Genomic DNA, 18,342 nt, shown 5'->3' with positions numbered 1-18,342 from the left:
TGAAGCCAGAAATCTCTCATCTGAGTGAATTTAGCTGGTTAATACAGCTTCCCAAGCTAAGATTATAAAAAGATGAGTGCTGGGCAGTGGCTTCTGTCTGTCCTTAGGACAGCTGAGGAGGTGGGTCTGTATTGTGCTCATTTGTGAGATGAGGGACCTGAGGCTGCAGAGTTCATTGGCAAAGCCAATGACAGACTGGGATTGGAGCCCAGGGGCAGGGCCCAGGGCTGACATTTTCATCTCAGTGCTCAGGGGGTCCTCAGGAGCTTTGCAGCCCCAGACTTGGGGCTAGAGGTGAGGTCTCTCCATCTGCCTTGGCCTTTTCCTCCTTGGTATTTGGTATTCTGTGACATCACACCCATTGTTCTGAATTTAGGTGGCTTAGTAGTCCCAAAATGGAGTGGAGGTTTTTAAAGTTGGAACTGTGTTGGTGCCCCAGGTTCTTCTCCCTGGAAACTTGGGTATGGCTTGTATTTTGGTGTTTTGCTTTTCCTTTGGAAATACAGAATAAATCCGCTTGTTTCTTCTGACCTGTCATCTCTGACCTGCCATCACAAGGCACGCAGGAGTCTGAGAGCAAGACCCTTAAATAGAAAGTGTAACATGTGGGCCTGTTGGAGACAGTTTCCTGTGACACACCTAGAGTTGGCTCATGGTAATCCTTAGCTTCTGTGTTGCTGGTCCCCAGTTGTTCCCCAGGGCACAGCAGCACAGAGAGAGTGTTGGGATTGCTGGCCATTCTCTAAGGCTGCTGTGCCTATGAGTAATAGTGTCAAAGGAGGCAGCGGAAAGAGCTGCTTAATATAGACCATTACTGCCACCCAGACCCTCCGGTAGGGCGGTAACGAGGCCTTTCTTCTGGTTTCCTCCCTGGGACGAAGGCTTTGAAAGGCAGGAGGCAGGGATCTTTCAGAGTAGAATTCCTTCTGTACTCTTGGGGTGGACATACCAGGGCTCCTGCACTGGGTGACTGGGATGTCCCAGAGATGAATCCCCTGCCAGGCAGTGTCACGGTCCTTTGCCACTCAACAAAGACGCCTGGGACTGGAAGGGTTCTGTGATCCTCGGGCTTTAGAATGGGCAATGCCGTTGAAAAGCAGAAACCCCTGAGCCGAACCCATCTGTGCCCCTGGAGACAAGGTAAGGAAGCCCTGAGCAGCAAGGGTGGACCAAGGATGGCCCCAGAGTGGAGCCCACTTTCCAGATCAGAGGACACTGGCCTTCCATGGTGGCTTAATGAACAGTGACAGGCAGTTGTGAGGCTGATTCAGATCTCATGACGGTGGCGTGGAGTGGCTGAGAAGTCATGTCTCATTCCATGCATGCCTGCTTGTTGTTTCTGTTCAGATCTATCCTAGGCCAAAGGTTTGATAGCCAGAAGTTTGAATGATTTGTGTTGTGTTTTGTTTAGAGAATGTTTTATTAAAAGCTTTTAAGCATCTGCTACTTTTCTTCCAAGGCATTCAAGGCACTTTTGTAACCTCTCACATGCTATTCTGGCCTCTTACCCAGTCTGCTTCCCAGGTTCCTGGGAGTGTCAGCTGGGAGAACAGAGTCGGGGGCCCAGAACAATGCTCAAGTGCATTTGGACTCTGACCAGTCAACCTTTTAATAAAACCCTGCCCCAGGCCAGTCAGCCTGGGGACCCCAGGTTACTCACCTTGTAGACAGCGCTGGGAGGACCTCGCCAGGCCTCTGCCCTGGCCACACAGCTCCAGTGGCAGCTGTCTGAAGCCAAACAGCCCTTCTACATGGTGCTTATGGGGAAACAATAACAATAACTTGAACTGAGAGCTGGTGGGTCACATACATAATCCTAGCTACCTGGAGGCCCAGTTCTGAGGACCAGGGTTCTAAGCCAGCCCTGGCAGAAAAGTCTATGAACTCTTATCTCTAACTAGCAAAGAGTTTGAAGTAGAGTGTGGCTGAAGTAGTAGAGTACTAACTGAATGAAAAAACCAAGAAAGATCTTGAGGCTGTGAGTTCAAGCCCCAGTGCCAGTACAAAAAAACAAAAACAAAAAAAACCAACCCCAAAAAAAGTAACCTGGAACGAAATGCCTGACAACATTACAGTAGTTGTCATTTGTGGTTAAATTATGTAATTTTATTTTTGACAGTACTGGTGTTTGGATTCAGAGTGTCTACCACTTGAGCCACACCCAACCCTGGAAAGCTTTTTCACTTTGTAAGGGGAAGGTAGGTGGGATGTTAATTTGCTGTAGGCTTCCAGTCATACTTTTTGGCCAATGTGCTCCTTAGGAAAACATATTCCATCGTAGTCCTTGATTGGATCCTGATTTAACTAAATGGCCTGAAACACAAGTGGGCGATTTGACTGTGAAGTGGATAGGAGATTATCATGGGAACTGGCCTGTCCACCTGTCTTTCTTTGCTGGGGCTAGAACTCAGGGCCTCATATATGCTAGGCAAAGACTGTTCCCTGACACACTCCAGTCCTCTTTAATGTATGTTTTTGCACACTTTAAAAAAAAATGGCAAGCCAGTTGCTGAGTCTGATCCCCGGGCACACAACCTTCAGGATGAACCTTAACAGTTTTAGAAGTTGAAAGGGGTTAAATTTCCTTATTGGAAACAGCTGAGTTTACAGACAAATGTAAAGAAAGGTTTACGCTTTTTCTTTTTCAGTGAGTAATTGCAGGATTTGTGTCACTAATGGAGCTTTCAAGAGCCGTGCAGACAGGGTTGCAGCTGATAGCTCTTGGTTGCTTGCACTCCTTGCCCTTGAGTTGTTGTTTGTTTGTTGGATTGCTCAGGTGGACCCTGGAACTGAGTTCATCTTCCCTAAGCTCATCTCAGAACCAAAAGTCATGTCTGGAGTTGAACTGTCCTTCAGAATTTGTCTATGTTAGTGATATTTTGGAAATGGGATTTTAGGACAATATACTTACGGTCTGGGGTTGTTAATGACTCCCAGGCACCACCACAGCGACTGACCTCAGTGCCTTTTCCTCTGCCAGCTTCAGGCAGGCTGTGGAAGCTTGGTGGATGGAGGCCTCCAGGCCCTAGAGCAAACCAAGGCTACAGGGCCAGTCTTCCTTAAGTGCCTGTGAGTGGGAGCCCCAGCACATCTTCCTGTGGGTCAGCTGCAGGCAGCTGGGGCCCCATGTTGGCAGGGGCTCAGAGAAGACGGAGCCAAGGGCGGCTGGTGTTAGCAGGGTCAAGTCCCAAATGCATTCTGAAGGCAAAAGTAAAGGAAATCATCATCCGTCTTTTTGATAGCTCCTTTTTTTTTTTTTTTGGTCAGTCATGGGGCTTGAACTCTGGGCCTGGGTGCTGTCCTTCAGCTCTTCAGCTCAAGGCAAGCGCCCTACCACTTGAACCACAGTGGCACTTCCAGTTTTCTGGTGGTTCATTGGAGGTAAGAGTCTCATGGACTTTCCTGCCCAGGCTGGCTTTGAATCTTGATCCTCAGATCTCAGCCTCCTGAGTAGCTAGGATTACAGGCATGAGCCACTGGTACCCAGCTGCTCTATCTGTAGATAGATAGATAGATAGATAGATAGATAGATAGATAGATAGATAGATAGATAGATAGATATAGATATAGATATTTTGGGTCCGGTTATGGGGCCTGGACTCTGGGCCTGGGTGCTGTCCCTCAGCTCTCCAGCTCAAGACTAGTGCTCTATCACTAGAGCCACAGCGCCACTTCTGGCTTTTTTTCTTTTTTGCTTATGTGGTGCTGAGGAATTGAACCCAGGGCCTCAGGCATGCAAGGCAAGCACTCTACCACTGAGCCACCTTCCCAGCCCTCCATCTGTTTTTATATAGTAGATCTGGAAAGTTAGAAAATCAAAGTGCCCAAGCACTAGGCTCTTAACTGTGTTCCCATGTCCTTTAACCTGTCTGCCACCTGATTTAACACTACCTGAATGCTGGATGCTAGTGCATGGTTCTGCCCCAGGTTCACTGCTGGCATGCTGTGTCCTGGCACACCATTGTAATAAGTGAGGTGAGTGTGGGAAGCAGAGCCCTGCAGCACTCAGTAGGTAGGGGCTACCAATGCGGGCTGTGGCTCTGGGACCTTTCTGGGTGTCTGGGGAATGACAGTAGTGTCCCTTCCTCTGTCCTGCATCCATGCTGCTCCCACAGTCAGTTTCTTGGTGGTTGTTCACGTTGTGAAAGATGGTTTCACAAAATGAAGACTTCATAGAGAATTGACGTTTAGTTGTTGATTCATTGACCCAGACTCCTGGGGAAACTTGGAAATTTCTCGTTAACTTGGACTTCTCTGAAACAGGCTTGTAATCCTGCCCTCCCACAAGGTGGGTAGGCAGCCTTGCTTTCTCTTTTCCCTTTTCAGAAATAATTGGAAGGGTTGCTAACAGTGTACATTTTGGCTCTGGGAAGTACAACATGGGCAAAAATTTTCCTTGGGAATTAAAAATCACAGCTGTAATTGCAAATGGAATTGTTATCTGCTTCAGAAATCCCAGGAGCCCAGGGCACACTAGCCTAGTAAATGGAAATGTTAATGGTTTGCATGTTTGTACACAGTGTGGGTGTGAGCGAATGAAATTAACACCCTGGTGGAGGGGCTGACTATAAAAAGCTGCAGCCCACAGCCTGGCTGAGCCAGGCAGGCAGAGGCTGAGGCTGGATGGGTGGGGGAGGATCTGCCTCAGCTCCACCTGGCCACTACCACGAGAGGCCACATCTACCAGAAAGACAGATTCAGAGCCTGGGGCGCAGCCAGCTGCTGTGTTTAGACTTACCTCTACACTCTAGAAAGTGAGGAAACATCTGGGACCACTGAATGCCCTCACGACAGGCAGTAAATATCAATCCCAAACACACAAGGGCTACAGGGGGCTCTAGCAGCCCAGCCAGGTGCCTTCCCACCAAGGAAGGCAAGACAGTGCTCCACCTTTCCATGCCCCTCTGTAAAAGAGACGTGGCCTTTAACATACAGGAAGTATCGAATGAGTGCAGACGGCCTGCTAACACTGCTCGTTACTGTCCATTACATGGAAGAAAAACCTCACGCTCACCAGGCCCCATGGTTGTGGACCACAGCTGACTCCCAGCTGACTCCATGGCTTTAGATAATTCTGTACCCCTGTTCTTCTCTGTCAAGGGAAACACGTGGCTGACAGTCTTCTCAGGCCCCCTCCAGGGCTGTGAACCAGTGAGGACCACCAGGGTTCACAGCTGCAAGCTCCCAGCAAGCTTAGCACCTATTGAGAAAGCATCAGTCCCGTGAGCTCCTGGGTTGCAGTGGTGCTTTTTGTGCGGCTGAATGCCTTGAAAATGGTTGCTGTAGGACTGGGCCAGGGTAAGTTCCTCTTGGTTAACAGTTTCCCATGCTGGTGCCGTGGTGTCAGAAGGTCGTGCTTTCATCGTTACTCAACGGTTAAGGGCATGAATTCTGGAGTCTGGGTGACAGGATGGAATCTTTGTTTTCCTGCTTTCCAGTTGGCTGGCCCTGGGCAGGTTTCCTAATCACTGGACTTCAGTAAACCATATCTACAGATAGTACTCTCTCATATGATAGCACGAAGATGGATGTTGTCATATATGGTGCTTGGAACAGTGTCTGGCATGTGACAAGTATATCCAGTAAGTGAGTTACCATTACTTTTGTGTCAGACACAGAGAAGTTATATTTTACTTTAGATGAAATTATGTTGCTTCTTTTATTTATGTATGTATTTTTGGTCTTTCTGGTTTGTCCTTTCTGGGATAAAGCAGGGCCTTGTGTGTGCTAGGCAAGCATTCTACCACTGAGTTACATCCCCAGCCTGGGTGCTGCTGACTCATGTCTGTAATCACGGCTACTCAGGAAGCTGAGAGCTGAAAATTGCAGTTCAGAGCCAACCTGGACAAAACAATTGTAAGACTCTACTTCCAATTAACCATCAAAAAGCCAGAAGTGCTGAGTGCCAGTGGCTCACATCTGTAGTCCTAGGTACTCAGGAGGCTGAGAACTGAGGATCATGGTTCAAAGTTAGCCCAAGCAGAAAAGTCTTGTGTGAGACTCTTACCTGAAATAAACTACTCAGAAAAAGCCAGAAGTGGCAGTATGGCTTAAGTAGTAGAGCAGTAAGCCTTGAGTGAAAAACCAACTGGTGGAGAGCATGAGGCCCTGAGTTCAAGCCTTAGTACTGGCTCCAGAGAGAGACAGGCACATGTTCAAATGTAGCTGTTCCATTGGCGCCCTTCAGCACTCTGCACATGTGTGCATGTGTCTTGTATGTTACAGACATGTACGAGTCATTTTTCCTTCAATGCCAAGCTTCTGCATGGTCTTCATATTTACTGTGATGACAGTGCCCTATAATACATATAATTTGTTTTCTTTGGTGCTGGGCTTGGACTCAGGGCCTGAGCACTGTCCCTGAGCTTTTGTGCTCAAAGCTCATACTCTACCACCTGAACCACAGCTCATTTTTGGCTTTTTAGAGTAGTTAATTGGACAGAAGAGTATCAAAGACTTTTCTGTCTAGGCTTGCTTTGTACTGTGATCCTCAGCTCTCAGCCTCCTGAGTAGCTTGTGCCGTAACTTTAAAAAATCATTTACCTGCCATCCAAAGTCAGAGTCATTTCCTCATTTTCCTTTGGTAGAGAAGTAGCTCCATTACTATGAATTTGTGATTTTATTGGATGATTTCCTAGGATGAGTTCCCAAGCCAGAAACAAGAATAGCTTGGGGGGGGGTAGGAGTGGGGGGTCCTAGGGCTTGAACTCAGGGTCTACACCCTATCCCTAAGCTTTTTTGCTCAAGCATAGTGCTCTACCACTTGAGCCACAGTGTCATTTCCAACTTTTTTGGTACTTAATTGGAGATAAGAGTCTCGGGGACTTTCTGGCCTAGGGTGGCTTTGAACCATGATTCTTAGATTTCAGCCTCCTGAGTAGCTAGGATTTTAGGCGTGAACCACCCATGCCTGGCCAGAAATATCTTTAAGGATCTTGCCATGTTACTTTCCAAAAAAGATGTGTCTCAGCATTTTCACAAGTGATACATAAATTACCAGCCAGTCATAAACACATCAGAATCCAGTATTACCCTTGTGAGATGCTTTGTCTTATTACAATTAAATTATAGCTGCTGGCCAGGGCCAGGGTGAATTATCTGATGTTGAGAGCCCAGGGGAAGGCCATGAGAAGTCCCAGAGCCATTATAAGTGCAAAGAATTCATTTTTATTACAGAATTCTAATCTCCTACTATTCTTTACTTTGGGCTGAACTCAGCATTCCAGTGATAAGCTTCTTTAAAAAGACGGGAGACTTTAGGTACTCACTTATCACCACAACTCTTTTTCTACTATCTCCTAGAGAGCAATAGTTCTTAAATAATTTCCTCAAGTGGGCTCAGAGCACACTGATCTGTGAGGCTGTGAGGGGGACCACCCTGCACTCCCCTACTACTGTCCTTGCTGAGGGCTGGCTGGGTACCATGCTCCCAACTGCTTTTTGGGACAGAGTTGGGACAGGACCCCAACTCTACAGTTACTAAAGTAAATAAGCTGTAGTGCCATTGAACAGTATGCAGCAAGAGTGGTTTGGATGGGCTCAGAGCCTCAGGGTGTCCATAAGTGGTATGGGGGGACACTTCCAGCTCTGCTCTCAGGAAGGGGCAAAGCAGTGTTGATGTTATCACAAATAGGTTCAGGGAGGGAGAACAAAATGGAAAAGCAAAGGTTATTTAATTTGCTTTGAGTGTCATAGTTGTCTTGAGCTAGAAAACCTTCTAGAATGATTCCTTTATTTTGCCAGTGAAAGAATGAGGCTTAAGAGAACCACATCCTGCAGCTGGTATGTGGCTTCTGTCCCTCAGATAGGAGAGCAGTGTAACAAGGGTATAATGTTGTATACACTACCAACATAAACACAACATATTGTACAGATTAGGCTTATGTCACATGTTGTAAAGGATATATTCCAGACATCGCATGTACATTTATGCTACTCATGCCATACGTGGCCATAATGTACTGATAACATGTGTGGTATAATGTAAGTTAGTGGTGGTGTTTCCTGTGTACCAGGCCTGGTACCAGGTTTGTGTGAACTATGAGCTTCCCTTGGTGCACAGTGAACATGTAACTCAGACTCTCCAAAATTCGGTGTTTTTTAAATTTGTTTATTTTTTTATTAAGCAGAAGATCAGATGTGGGAAATGGAAACCATAAGTGTGAAGGAATTTTTCTCAGGAGAAGCGTGGGGTGTTGTTTTGGGTGTGGGCAAGAAAGGGGAAGGAAACTTGGCTCTGTCATCAGATATCTCCAAATTTAGAACAATGTCTGTCCCTCCGTCATTGCTTTGGGTAGGTTTGACCCTGGGAATGTGCGTAAAATGCATTTCCGTGTTTGGCTATTTCTTTTCCAGCTGTATAAAGGCTGTCCTGCCATTACTTCATGAAAACAGCAATGGCCAGGGGCCCTCGGCTCTCCAGGACCTCTCACTCAAGTGCCCCTGACTCGGTAGGCCACTGCTGAGAACTTAGCCCCAGGACAGGCAGTTCATCTGTGTTAAAGGATCTGTGAGTGAACATTTCAGCAGAAATAAAACCAAGGCTATTAGGTAGAGATTTATATAACCACTTAAAACAAAGCCACTTACTTTTCTGAAAACCACTCTTTGTAGATGATTCACAAGGATCCTGCCCAGAACAAGGCTGGGGAGATGTTGGGTTTGTCAACCCCTTACCTCCAAGGTCTTTGGATTTGGGTATTGTTTGCAGGAAATCAGAACAGATTACTCTCCCATTACAGAAGGTCACAGAATCTAGAAGAGGACCTGTGTTGAGCCACAAGGCCTCCCCTGTGTGACTGGTGGCTGGCTGAGTCTGCTGTCTGCCTAGCCTGCCACACAAACATTGAGGCCTTCCCCTTTCAGGGTGGGGAAAGGCAGATGAAGGAAGGCTTGGAGAACCTGGGGCGCTAGACTGTGGAGTGTGTGTGTGTGTGTGTGTGTGTGTGTTTCCTGTGTATTAAGTAGGACGCTGATTGGTGGATGCTCATTTGTTCAGCTGTCCATTGAGAGAGTCCAGTGCTGGGCATGATCTAGGCACAGGGGGCTAGCCAATGAGAAGGTAAACATGGATGCCCTCTGGAGAAGGAAGAGCTAGTGGGGAGCGCCTGCCAGCTTGTAGAGGAAGCTGCAGTGACTGACCGGAGGGTAGAGAGGACAAGGGCATGCCTGGGAGGTACGTGCAGGAGTGTTGGAGGAAGAGATGGAAGGGGGTAGGGATGGGCAAGAGGGAGGAGAGCCTGGAGTGACTCCCATGCTCTGGCTGCTCAGTCTGGAAGGCTGGCACTCCAGACAGCTGAAGAGGCCTGTGGGCAGATCGCTGGGACTGTCGGGAGCTGTGGTGGGGACAGGCTGAGTTGGAAATGTCTGAGGAATATGTAGTTAGTGGTATGTAGACTATTGAGTATCAAAATGTGGAACTCAGGGAAGAAGTTTGGGAAGAATTTCAGGCAAGAGGATGTCGTTGAAAGCTATGAGAGCTGATAAGCTTCCCTGGGAAGTGGATGAGATGGAGAACCAAGGCCCCAGCTTGGAAACAGAACCCAGGTTTATTGCTGAACCTTAGCATTGAGAAGGGAGGAACCTAGGTTCCCAGCAGAACCTAGAAAGCCCGTGGGGAAGTGGGAGCGAGAGAGCAGGCGGTGTTGGTGGAGGAGGCAGAGGGCAGTGGTAGCAGGTGAAGCTGACAGGGGCCAAGTCTCCTGATGACCGAGTCTTGATCATGGGATGCAGTGCCAGGGCAGCACTGGGGCTTTGACTGGAAGTTCAAGTGCAACTTGAGGCTGAGAGAGAGCGAGCACACAAGGAACATGAATGGCTCTTTGAGGAGCTTTGCTGCAAGGGGCAAAGACACACAGTGCAGCTGTTGAGGAAAGTTCTGCAGGGCACTGGTGGGAGCATCGGGTGGAGAAGGGCCGGGAGAGCTGCTGGGCAAGAGCGGAGTCCTCACTGCAGAACGGTTGTGTTGTCACTGTGGAAACCAGTTACTGCTAATCCTTGTCCTGTGTCCAGTGAGCTGAAATTACTTGTGGCCAGTTTGCCCTCTGCACTTGGCACTGTTAGGTCTGCCCACGAGAATAGCCCTCTGCCCCTTCTTCTTCACCTGCCTGAAACAGTGGTGCCACACACTAGTAATCGAGGAGGAGGCAGGAGGGTCACAAGTTCAAGACCAGTTTGAGCTACACCTTGCTTTACTCACAGTCAGGTGATTACTGGTTTCAGGCAGGTGAAGATGAAGGGGAAGGGGCTGTTCTCCCAGGTAGACCTAACAGGCACCACCTGGCTTCTGCCCCACAGGTCTGCAGGCAGTGGAGGGGAGGGCCTGTTACCTGGGTGGCAGGTCTCCTAGAGGAGGGAGGTTCCTCCAGCCACGGTGGCAGGCCACACCGTGCAGAGGTGTGAGGGCCAGTTTTCAGCCTGCTCCTGCTCTCCAGGGGCCCAGATGTTGCTTCAGATCCTCACTAGTACTCTGGCCAGCAGGTGAGCACGGGGCCAGAGCTCAGGAGCAAGGCTAATGGACAGCAGAGTTGGGGCTCGCATCTTGGGCTCTGTCTTCTTTTCTCCATCTTCCTGGTGGTATCTGTCCACAGTGCAAGCCGCAGTGCCCCTCCTCTCTGTAATTACTGGGCACAAGAATTGGTATGGGTCTCATAATCTTAGTGGACTGAAGGAGATGATTATCTTGTGCCTTGCCTGTCTTGGGACAGGACAAGTGCACTTAGTAGGATCCCATTGAGATCAGTGGTATCATTAGGGCTTTTATTGAGGCAAATTCCTACTCCTCTCTGCTGGTTCCTCAGTGCCTTTTTATGCTCTTTCTGCTTGTCCTCGGTCAGCTGACTCCGCCAATTAGCCATGCATTCCCCCTCACCTCCCACTGCTATCAGACTTTCTGCCTTCCCTTAGCCCACCTTTAGAGGTTAGCCACCTCTATTCAGCTCTTTCTTCTGGAATTTGGCCTGAGTCTCCTCCACTTTCTGGGCGTAAAGCTCTGCAAGGGTAGATCGGGAGAATGAGGAGGATTGGTTGCATTAGCGTCTCAGAACGTTGGCTCCATTTAGGGTGCATAGCCTTGGGCAAGTCATTTCCCCTCAGGTTGTGAATTGGGAAAATGAGCCAATGGGGCTACCTCTGGGACCACTGAGGGAGAGAGACGCTCACTGTGGCCTGCAACCTGAATCTCAGGGTTGGGTGGTAGCCGCACTGTCCTGGGTTCACCTTCCTCATGCTCCTCCTAGTCCTTCCATTTGCAGTGGAAGTATAACCTTCTTGGTGTCCTCTCCTTGCTTGGTGGCAGAAGCTGGGTGCCTGGGGCTAGAGCAGCAGCTGACCACCTTGCTCAATAGGAAAGCAGCAGCTGGCTCAGCAGCCGGGCAGGCCTATTACACTGTCTCTAAAAAGATGACATTTGAGGGCTGGGAAGGTGGCTCAGTGGTAGAGTGCTTGCCTTGCATGCATGAGGCTCTGGGTTTGATTCCTCAGCACCATATAAGCTGAAAAAAGCCGGAAATGGCACTGTGGCTCAAGTGGTAGGACACTAGCCTTGAGCTGAAGAGCTGAGGGACAGCGCCCAGGCCCAGAGTTCAGCTCCCACGACCGACCCCCTCCCCCCAAAAAAAAGACATTTACATTTGCTTGGAAAGCAGAGACCACAGTAGAAACCTGTTTAAAGCTCTCTTGGGCAGAGGGAGCAGGTCAGTGAGTAATTAGGTTCAAGCTGGCATTTCGGGTTCCTCCAGCCTTGCTTCTATAGGGAGCCTTTGAGCTTTGTCCTTCTTGAACTCCTTGAGTGGCCAGAGAGAGAGAGAGTAAGGGCCTTTTGGAGGATAAGCCCCCAACCACAGTTCACAGGCTGCCTGCTTCACTTGGCTGTGCCTAGAGCTAGCTGCTGCTGGACCTGGAGTCAGGACGCAGAGGTGGCCTCTCTTTTTCTGTAAGCTCACAGGGAGAGGAAGTGGTCTGCTACTGGCTCTCCCCGTGACCTTGGAGAAATCACTGCATGTCTGTCTGCTCCACTGTACACATGTGTAGAGTGAAGGTAGCAGGCTGTGCTGAGGGTGTGAAAGAGTGCTTGGCAGCGCTCAGCTCATAGATCACAGCTATGATCAGGGTTGGGGTGGCAGCCTCACAGTTCATTCTGCTTGCATGGAAAATCAGTGGTTAGAGAATTGTTGAACTCACACCATTGTTCTGTGCCTTCAAGAGTTGTCCTTCTGTTTCTTACTTATGTTCTACTCAGAGCATTTGTGTTTCCTTTCTGCTCAGATTGTAATGAGATGTGCATTTCTTACTGGCTACACCATTGTGGCTCTCAAGGCATTGCTGGCTGCATCCCGGTATCCATAGAGGTGCCCGCTTGGCTAGGGCTTTAAAACCCAGCATAAGGGAATATTGCATGGCATCAGAATTGTCACTTGGAAATCTCTTTTGTGTGTGTGTGTCAGTCCTGGGACTTGGACTCAAAGCCTCGGTGCTGTTCCTGAGCTTCTTTTTGCTCGAGGCTAGCTACCACTTGAGTCATATTGCCATTCGGCTTTTTCTGTGTATGTGGTACTGAGAAATCAAACCCAGGGCTTTGTGCATGCGAGGCAAGCACTCTACCACTATGCCATATTCCCAGCCTCTCACTTGGAAATCTCTCCTTTTTTTTTTTTTTTTTTGGTCGGTCGTGGGGCTTGAACTCTGGGTCTGGGCGCTGTCCCTCAGCTCTTCAGCTCAAGGCGAGTGCTGTACCACTTGAGCTACAGCGCCACTTCCTGGAAATCTCTTAAGTCATCTGTAACATACCGTCTATATCAGAGTCATTCTTTTTTTTTTTTTTTTGAGAAGAGATATACAGTAAATATTTAGGCTTTGCTGGCCACATAGGGCCTCTGTCACAGGTACTTATTTATTTTTCTTTTTAAAGCTTTTCAAATTAAAACTTGTTAGCCTTGGAATACAAGTGTCGACTGGCACCACAGGCTGTGCTCCCTCCTCCCTCCTCCGATGCACCAGGTTTGGTCACTGGTGCCAGCAGCACGCTATAAGAAGCTTTGCCCTCTGCTCTAATACAGCACTTGGGACCTGTGATCTGGGGAGAATGTTTGCTCCTGTTCAGAGCTGCTCCAGATGGCTGTTTTTCTGTTTTTCCCAAAGTACCTTCTGCCCCCGCTGTCTCATCCCTGGACAGCAGGGCATTGGTCTGTGTAGTGGGGCCAGCTTTGGCAGGATGAGCTGGGCCGATTGAGTCCTGGCTCTGGGAGGCTTTGTGATTGATGGTGGGAGTTTGAGCTGAAGACTCCTGCAGGACAAGCCAATAGCCTAATGTGCTTCTGGATCAAGACAGAAGCATGGTGTGCAGGTACCTGCCGTGTGCCCGTTGTGGTTATTGCAGTCATAGGTCCCCTTGTGGACCTTGTGTGTCTAGAATGGAACTACCTGTGAAGTCAGGGACAAGGTGACAAGGCCATGGGTTCCCAGAGTCCCATTTCAGAGTTACACAGGGCAACCCTTACTGAGGAGGTGGGATCTGTGTGGTATCTCAGAGGAGCTGGGCTGCTGGCTGAGTGGCCATCTGTGGCTGCCATGCACATTGCAGGCCGGGGACCCAGGATAGCAAGCCGGCCGGTGTGAGTGGAGCAAGAACAGTTCAGTCCTGATGGCGTTGCAAGGGCTTTGCCCTTTATCATGAGAGGAACGAACAGGTGCTGCAGTGTTGAGCAGAACAGTGACTTAATATGAAGTTTTATTTTATGGAACTTGTTTTCTTTTGGGGGTATTGGTACTTGAACTCAGGGCACTGGTGTGGTGTTGGGAATCACCTGTGTGGTGTCAGTGGTCTCAGGCTCGCTTCAGGAGACCAGGTGCCTAGGCCTCAGGTAGTCAGTCTCCTCAGACTGAGCCCACCACCATTTAAACCTCAAGAGTCCCGATTATGGGGAGAAGACTTGAGCCACTAAGTAGGTGAGTAGGCCACGGACTGATTTCTGGCTTCACTTTTACACTGCAAATATTTGAGTACCCACTATACATCTACACTATAGCCACAAACGTTCCCGCTCTGGGCCCTCGTCAGAAGCACGGGACAAGACTTCCAGGCTCAGGGCCAGTGTCCTTCCAGATGCAGAGAGAGAGGAGTCGCTGCCCTTCATAACTTGAGTGTCTGCCTTAAGAGTATCGGAGAACTGTAATGGCCAGGTAGATATATAATTACATACAGATAAACACCAAAGGTCAGAGCTGAGATCTGAAGGCTGAGCCACAATTAACTGAGCAGAGTATCAGGTGAGCCCCAGTGGAGCAAGGCGGAAACTGGGCGCTGGCCCTAAGGCAGAGGTGCAGCAGTGCAAGGTGCGGCTTGGAGCCCTGTCAGAGCCCAAGTGTAGGGGCACTCATGCACCAAGCAGCCATGCCATGTTATAAGAGGTTTAGAGGTGGGGGAGGTGGAGATTGCTGAGAGGCAGATTTGGGCTTGGTATCCTGGCTTGGTAGGAGAAAGCCTGGGAGAGACAAGAATGGAGTTCACAGGTTGAGTTAGACTTCCAGGCAGGTGATGCTTGGAAGTTAAAATGGAAACAAGCTGGGAGAAGGCAGGACCTGGAGTTTGACAGGACAGAATGCAGTCGAGCATGGGCCCAGGTTTCTGGCGTGTGTTCACCCACGGTCCCCATCCACTGAGACACAAAATGCAGGAGACTTGTTGTGTTTATTTGGTTTATGTATAATCAGTGAATGGAGGTTCTTGTGGGGCTACTCCAGTTCTTATGAGACACAGAAGTCCAAACTACAGGCTGAACGTGCTCACAGACTTGAGACAAGTGTGAACTTCAGCTCTTAACCGTGGGGCTGGTGGTGCCGTCTGGAATGTTCCCCTCTTGCCTGACCCAGTGTCTCAGCGCATCTCCTCCTGGCCATTCTGAGTGAGGGAGGAATTGCTACGGACTAACTAGAGGAGGGGTGAGGGATCCACTGGGGCTCATTTCTATTTCTCTTCATGGGTAGTTGGGTTCCTGATGAGAAGCATCTCATTAGAAAGTCCCAGAAGCCCCATCCACCAGTGACACGTGATTTACAGAGCTGCTCTGCCAGTGGCCTCCTGCCAGGAGCTCATGCTAGCTGATAGCAGCCCACTGGCATTCTCACCACCTATGGGCACCAGGTGATGGTGTAGTGTCAGACTGACAAGTTCATTTTCTATTTATGTGAAAATTAATTTGGCGAGGCACGGGAGGGGCGCATCCTGGGAGGGGCAGTGGCAGGGAGGAGTGAAGATGGAATTCCTGACTTGGCACTGTTTGCCAGCAACATATAAATTTTCCATCCATGGCACCATCCCAGAGAGGTGCCTGTGGCTATGCTTTCCTGCGTCTTCTTTGCTTATTTAAGAAAAAGCTCTTTAAGAAAATGAAATCTTGGGGCTGGGAAGGTGGCTCAGTGGTAGAGCACTTGCCTTGCATGCTTGAGGCCCTGGGTTCGATTCCTCAGCACCACATAAGAAAAAAGCCGGAAGTGGCGCTGTGGCTCAATTGGTAGAGCACTAGCCTTGAGCTGAAGAGCTGAGGGACAGCACCCAGGCCCAGAGTTCAGGCCCCACGACCGGACCCCCTCCAAAAAAAAAGAAAAGAAAGAAAATGAAATCTTATTGCAAAGCTCATAGAACTCATAAATGTTATAAACCATGATAGACAATTTGCCCCATGAAAGTTAGAATGTGTTTGTGACTTTAACTAAGCATTACTATCCCACAATACTGTGAAATTTGGGAAATTATGTAACCACTTAATCACAATAAAAAATTTGAGGGCTGGGGGGGCTGGGAAGGTGGCTCAGTGGTAGAGTGCTTGCCTTGCATGCATGAGGCCCTGCGTTTGATTCCCTAGCACCACATAAGCAAAAAGAAAAAAAGCCAGAAGTGGCGCTGTGGCTCAAGTGGTAGAGCGCTAGCCTTGAATTGAAGAGCTGAAGGACAATCAGACGCAGTGGGGAGTCAAACCAAGCAGGAACACGGAGCATCCCCTTTTAAAAGCAAAATACTGCATGGGAGGGGAGGAAATGGAACCAACCAATCTCTGTAAAGGCTACACCTTATCATACACCTAAGCTTCCATGAGTTGTTTACACACTGAGCCTAAACAAATCCGGCTCTGCCCACTCAACTTCCTCTCAGGGCCATCTTTGCTACCTGTGTTCCCCACAAGCTGGGCGCCGGTGGCTCATGCCTGTCATCCTAACTACTCAGAAGGCTGAGATTTGAGGATCGCTGTTCAATGCCAGGCTGAGCAAGAAAGTCTATGAGACTCTTTATCTCTAATAAACCACCAGAAAACCGGAAATGGCACTGTAGCTCAAGTGGTAGAGCTGAGGGACAGCACCCAGGCCCAGAGTTCAAGCCCCATGACCGACAAAAAAAAAAAAAAGGAAAAAAAGAAATCTAAAAGAATCATACTCAGTGGAGAACAATCTTGCATAGAGGGCAGAGGATGAATGGAATTCTATATAAATTACTCTGTTGGCCATGCAGAATAGTCATGAGCTTGTTATGAACTGGTCTGCTGTCCATGTTTGCCTTTTTAAATTTTCCAGTATTTTTGAGAAGCCAGGGAAGCACTGATATAACTTAATGTAATATTTGACTTAACATAATTGATATGATTAACAGCTGGATTATCTCTGCATGCTTTCAACCCTGAGCATTTGAAATACTCAGCTTATTTTAGATCTTCCTTTTCACCAGAACTCTATTTATACTTCAGTCAAGTAATTATAGCATGGCGGCACAGTGGCATTTGAGAGCTGTGGGTGTAAGGTTCTTGTGCTGCAACATGACATACAGGAACCCAGCTACTCCATTCAGTGGGTAGTGATGATCGTGAGCTGGGCAGCCAGCAGAGCACAGGCTGGCTCCCCTGCCCAAACTAGAGGAAGAGAGAGGCAGGACACAGCCTGCAAGGTGAGAAGGTTGGGATTAGCAGAAAGCTTCAACCTAGTTGTCTAGAAGGTCAAGGAGGATCTGTAGGCAAAGTAATGATTTAAACTGAGGAGCCAGGCAAATCTAGATGGCTATTTGATGTTGATTTCAAGGCTGATCCAGCTGTGCTTTGTGTAGATGCTCAGGTGGGGGCGGGGGTTCTACACCAGCATGTGGGATTGGGGGAGTGGGGTTGAACAAACATACATAGCCAATAACAGCGTGTAGTCAGAATCACCCTTAACCCTTTTGGAGACAATTGGTAATGCTAGTTGTCTCTTCAACATTGAATCAGTGCTGTTTCTTCAGAGCAAGGATAACAGAGTGCAGGCCAAACACATTCAGTTGCCTGTTTTTGTAAATAGTTTTATTGGCACACAGCTGGACTCATTTGTATATGGATTGTCTATGCAGCTTTCTTACATTGGCAAGAGACAAAACCAACAGTAGGTGTCTTGCTCTTTAAAGGGAAAGTTTGCCGTCTTCTGCTTTAGAGAAAATGAAAGGACTTGTTTTATATTTAGACGTCAGGTGGTAAAGAAAAACCTTATCTTTACCCAGGAGAATCATGCCAGAAGTGAGTGTTCACACCATAGAAAGAAGGCAAAGAACTCAGCACACCTCTCCTGTCTCATCCTCACCTGGGGCCAGGTGCTCTTTTTTGTTGTTGGTGGTGGTCATGGGGCTTGAACTCTGGGCCTGGGCGCTGTCCCTCAGCTCTTCAGCTCAAGGTGAACACTCTACCACTTGAGCTACAGCACCACTTCTGGTTTTCTGGTGGTTAATTGAAGAGTCTCACGGACTTTCCAGCCTGGGCTTGCTCTGAACCATGATCCTCAGATCTCAGCCTCCTGAATAGCTAAGATTACAGGCGTGAGCCACCAGCGCCTAGCTGGCCAGGTGCTCTAAAGGAAGTGATGCTGATTAGCTTGAAATATGTATCCCTCCTCCTGCCTTGTCATAAGTGTTTGCCTATTTTTTGAAAGCATCTGACCTCAAAAATAAGTTTCCCATAGTATGCCCTATAAGCTCCCACAGTATACCCCGTTGTAACCAAAGATACAAGGCTTAAGGACACTGAATCCATAAGCCAATACTGTTGATCTGAACTTGGGAATAGAGTTAGTTTTATTTGCATTTAGTTCCATGTTTGCTTACGCTGGGGGTTGCAAAGGACCTGAGAACATGGGCTTCAATGATTTTTGCCTCCTGGTGTTCACACCCTTGCTGAGTCCCTCCCCTTGCATGGGGACAGAACCTGTGACTGCAATTTGGCAAGAGACGGACCTCACTCCCACTGAGATTGCCTAGCCCAGACTCACTGAGAGTCTTCTCCCCGACTGGCTTTGAAGAGGGAGCGGTTCATGTGGCAGGGAGCTGGCAGGGAGCTAGCT

At 48.6% G+C, this 18,342-nt stretch overlaps 1 protein-coding gene across 2 annotated transcripts in view; it reads left to right on the top strand.

Annotated features, from left to right (window-relative positions):
* Positions 1-1,051: 1,051 nt before the first annotated feature.
* Rapgef1 (Rap guanine nucleotide exchange factor (GEF) 1) overlaps positions 1,052-18,342 on the top strand; it is a 95,827-nt gene continuing 78,536 nt past the window's right edge. For both annotated transcript variants that reach the window (XM_013021419.1, XM_013021418.1), the window contains exon 1: positions 1,052-1,140. In XM_013021419.1, the coding sequence (XP_012876873.1) occupies positions 1,077-1,140 (64 nt within the window). In that variant the 5' untranslated portion in view covers positions 1,052-1,076. The remainder of the gene's footprint in view (positions 1,141-18,342) is intronic.

The sequence above is a fragment of the Dipodomys ordii genome, unplaced genomic scaffold, assembly GCF_000151885.1.
Source record: "Dipodomys ordii isolate 6190 unplaced genomic scaffold, Dord_2.0 Scaffold55, whole genome shotgun sequence".
In the NCBI taxonomy this organism is placed as follows: Eukaryota; Metazoa; Chordata; class Mammalia; order Rodentia; family Heteromyidae; genus Dipodomys; species Dipodomys ordii.
This window is presented reverse-complemented; position numbering and strand designations above follow the sequence as displayed.